General features: G+C 49.8%; 1 protein-coding gene across 1 annotated transcript; it reads right to left on the bottom strand.

Annotated features, from left to right (window-relative positions):
* Positions 1-1668: 1668 nt before the first annotated feature.
* Positions 1669-2802, bottom strand: H6S33_002032 (uncharacterized protein; the record flags this gene model as incomplete). Its single annotated transcript, XM_044833376.1, has 1 exon — positions 1669-2802. One exon carries the CDS (start codon positions 2800-2802, stop codon positions 1669-1671), a length of 1134 nt encoding a protein of 377 aa, XP_044693175.1.
* Positions 2803-3273: the final 471 nt, after the last annotated feature.

The following is a 3273-nucleotide window of genomic DNA, read 5'->3' on the forward strand; positions in this document are numbered from 1 at the left end:
CCGATACCTGAGAAGAACTCTCCTTCATAGTCAAAGGATCGGTCAGCTCCTCCAAGGAGTGGGTGTGTTCCACCGAAGCGGCTAGGTGGTAAGGGTGAAGCCCCCACCGCTGGCTGCACAATAGGGATAACTCTCCTAGTGGATCGGACCGGAAATGCTGCGAAGGGACTGGTCTTCCGCTGCATTGTTCTGGTGGCTGCCCTGGACGAGGACCTAGAGCCTGGATTTGGTGCCGGAGTTGCTGGTCTACCCACCACCAGTCTTCCTTCATCAAGGGCTCTCTGTATCTCGGCAACAAAGTCTGGTGGAGTAGCCGGGTTTGTCCACTCAATCTCCATGGCATCGGCATTCAGCTCATCCCTCTCCACATACTTCCGAAGTTCTTCCTGAACAGAGTTGACCTCCCTCCTCATGTACTCAAGAGCCTCTGCCATCAGAGCATTCTGTGCTGCCTGGCGCTCTTGTACAATGAGTAGGGCCTGACTGCCCCGGGTCAACTGATTCTGCAGGCTGTGTTGGAGGTAGGTCTGGAGCTCTGTGAAGAACTGTTGGACGGAGATCTCATCGGTATCCTGCCAGGCAGGCTCGCAGCCAGGAATGTAGGTCTGTAGAGCGGTCCTGGGTTTTTTGACAAGCTGTGTCTGCCCGGTGGCATCCAGTTGGAGGGGCACCGGCTGCCATTCAATCTGAAGGAGTGCATCTGGAGCCGAGAGGGCGGACATTTTGTATAGAGGAAGAATAATCTGAAGGTGATTTGAGCCTTAAAGATTATCTGTAACGGGGGTCTCTTCTAAGAGAAATAGAATAAGATAGAATAGAGACGGCCGTGCAAGATAGACAATCAGGTTGCAGATTATTCAAAGATACTATCGCTAGAACTCAATAATCTTTAAGGGCTCTGCTACCGATAAGAACTTGGTTTTTCTTTCTGATGAAGACTGGAGAGAACCGGACTCAAGGGCGAGAATGAACCTGAGTACTTATACTCCGAAGGCCTCTGTTCTCCGCTCCTAACTCCTTTACTAAGTTCCGGTGGGCCTTCCCTCAGTACCGGAAACAATACCACCGCTACCCCGCTTTTCTCTAAGCGTCAGCAGGTGTTTCCGATACCCAAGGCAACCACCCTTAGTCAAAGCCTTTGTAACACCTGCAGCCTTGGTTGCCACACAACTGAGGACCTGCATAAATGAGCTGTCGCTCAGGTGTAAGCTTAATCATTGCTGTAGAGCTTTCGCTTATTGTAGACTTCCCTAGCATAGTCCCTGCCCTTCGGCGGACTTACAATGCACCGAGGATACAGAGGATCACCGGTCAATCAGAGCTTCACTCTGGCCGGTCTTCTAGTCACTGGCGAGGCATAGACTCGTCAGTCATTGCTCCCATGAATAGATCCTCTTCCTAGCGCCCGGAATGTAGTTACTCTAACAGCTGGTAGCTAACCACACTGCCGGTACTTGCATATCACCGTGCAACTGGCTTCTAACAATAACTCTTAGCATGTAACCGGGCCCTGTGTGTACTCATACACCAGACAGTTGAAATGGCTCCGTTACACCACTCCCCTCTTCCAGGATCTTGGTCTCCGAGATCTATAACCATTCTATTACCATTCTATATGACAAGAAAACTCCGTGATATGCAAGGAAATGAAAACCCAAAGGAAATAATCTACACCCCAACAATCCGCTTGTCCTTGGGTTTCTTAGGATACCTCATATGGAAATCCCGAAGGGCTTCTTCAGCACTCTTCTTGAGATGCTCCCAAGGTTCCCATGTAGCATCCTCGTTCTCATAACCTTCCCACAGCACTAGATATTCCACTCGTCTTCTCTTCTTATTGACCCGGCTATCAGCTACCTCTCGGACAACCCAGTTCTGTTCTCCCTCAACCTCTTCGGGTTCCGGTGGGGGAACTCTTCTCTCAGGATCTACCGGTGCTCTATAGGGTTCTAGGAGAGAGACATGAAAGACCGGGTGGATTCCCATCTGGGGGGGAAGAGAGAGCTTGTAGGCACGGGTACCAATAGCTTCTAAGACCTTAAAGGGTCCCATCTTCTTCTGATCCAATTTTCCCAAAGGCCGCTTTGTTTGCACATTGCGCCGGTCCAACATAACTTCATCTCCGGGCTTGATTTCAGGTGGCGCCAGGGCATGAGCATCATACCACCGGGCCATCCTTAATCTAGCTTTACCCAAGCTGGCGTTCATAGCCTGCCAGATAGATTCCCATTGAGAAATCATGACCTCGCTTGCTGGATTGTTCCATTCTACTCCTTCCTTTGGGGCCGGCCAGTTGGTCCTGGGTTCATATCCATAGTTGGCATAAAAAGCCGATACTTTGGTAGACTCAGAGACCGCCGAGTTATATGCATACTCTGCCAAAGGCAAGAGTTCTACCCAGTCATCCTGTTGATATGAACAATAACTCCGCAAGTAATGTTCCAGGGTCTGATTAACTCTTTCTGTTTGACCGTCCGTCTGGGGGTGGAAAGATGTGGACATCTTCAGCTTCACATTGAGGAGGCTCATGAGAGATTGCCAAAAGTGAGAAATGAACCTGCTATCTCTGTCCGAGACTATGTCATCAGGCAAACCATGGAGTCTCCAAACTTCCTTCAAGAACAATTTAGCCAAATCTTCCGTTTTATTGAGGGTAGGAAGAGGGATGTAGTGTGCCATCTTCGAAAAGCGGTCCACTATTACCCAGATCTTTGTAAACCCACTAGATTCCGGTAGTCCCACAATGAAGTCCATAGAGATGGAAGTCCATGGCCGATAGGGTATCTCCAACGGTTGGAGCATACCAAACTTCTTGTGTCTTGAGGTCTTATTCCTCTGGCAGCTGTCACAGCTCCGGACATATTCCTCAACATCCTTATCTGTAACGGAGCCATTTCAACTGTCTGGTGTATGAGTACACACAGGGCCCGGTTACATGCTGAGAGCTATTGTTAGAAGCCAGTTGCACGGTGATATGCAAGTACCGGCAGTGTGGTTAGCTACCAGCTGTTAGAGTAACTACATTCCGGGCGCTAGGAAGAGGATCTATTCATGGGAGCAATGACTGACGAGTCTATGCCTCGCCAGTGACTAGAAGACCGGCCAGAGTGAAGCTCTGATTGACCGGTGATCCTCTGTATCCTCGGTGCATTATAAGTCCGCCGAAGGGCAGGGACTATGCTAGGGAAGTCTACAATAAGCGAAAGCTCTACAGCAATGATTAAGCTTACACCTGAGCGGCAGCTCATTCATGCAGGTCCTCAGTTGTGTGGC

The sequence above is a fragment of the Morchella sextelata genome (assembly GCF_020137385.1).
Source record: "Morchella sextelata strain SCLS chromosome Unknown scls_12, whole genome shotgun sequence".
In the NCBI taxonomy this organism is placed as follows: Eukaryota; Fungi; Ascomycota; class Pezizomycetes; order Pezizales; family Morchellaceae; genus Morchella; species Morchella sextelata.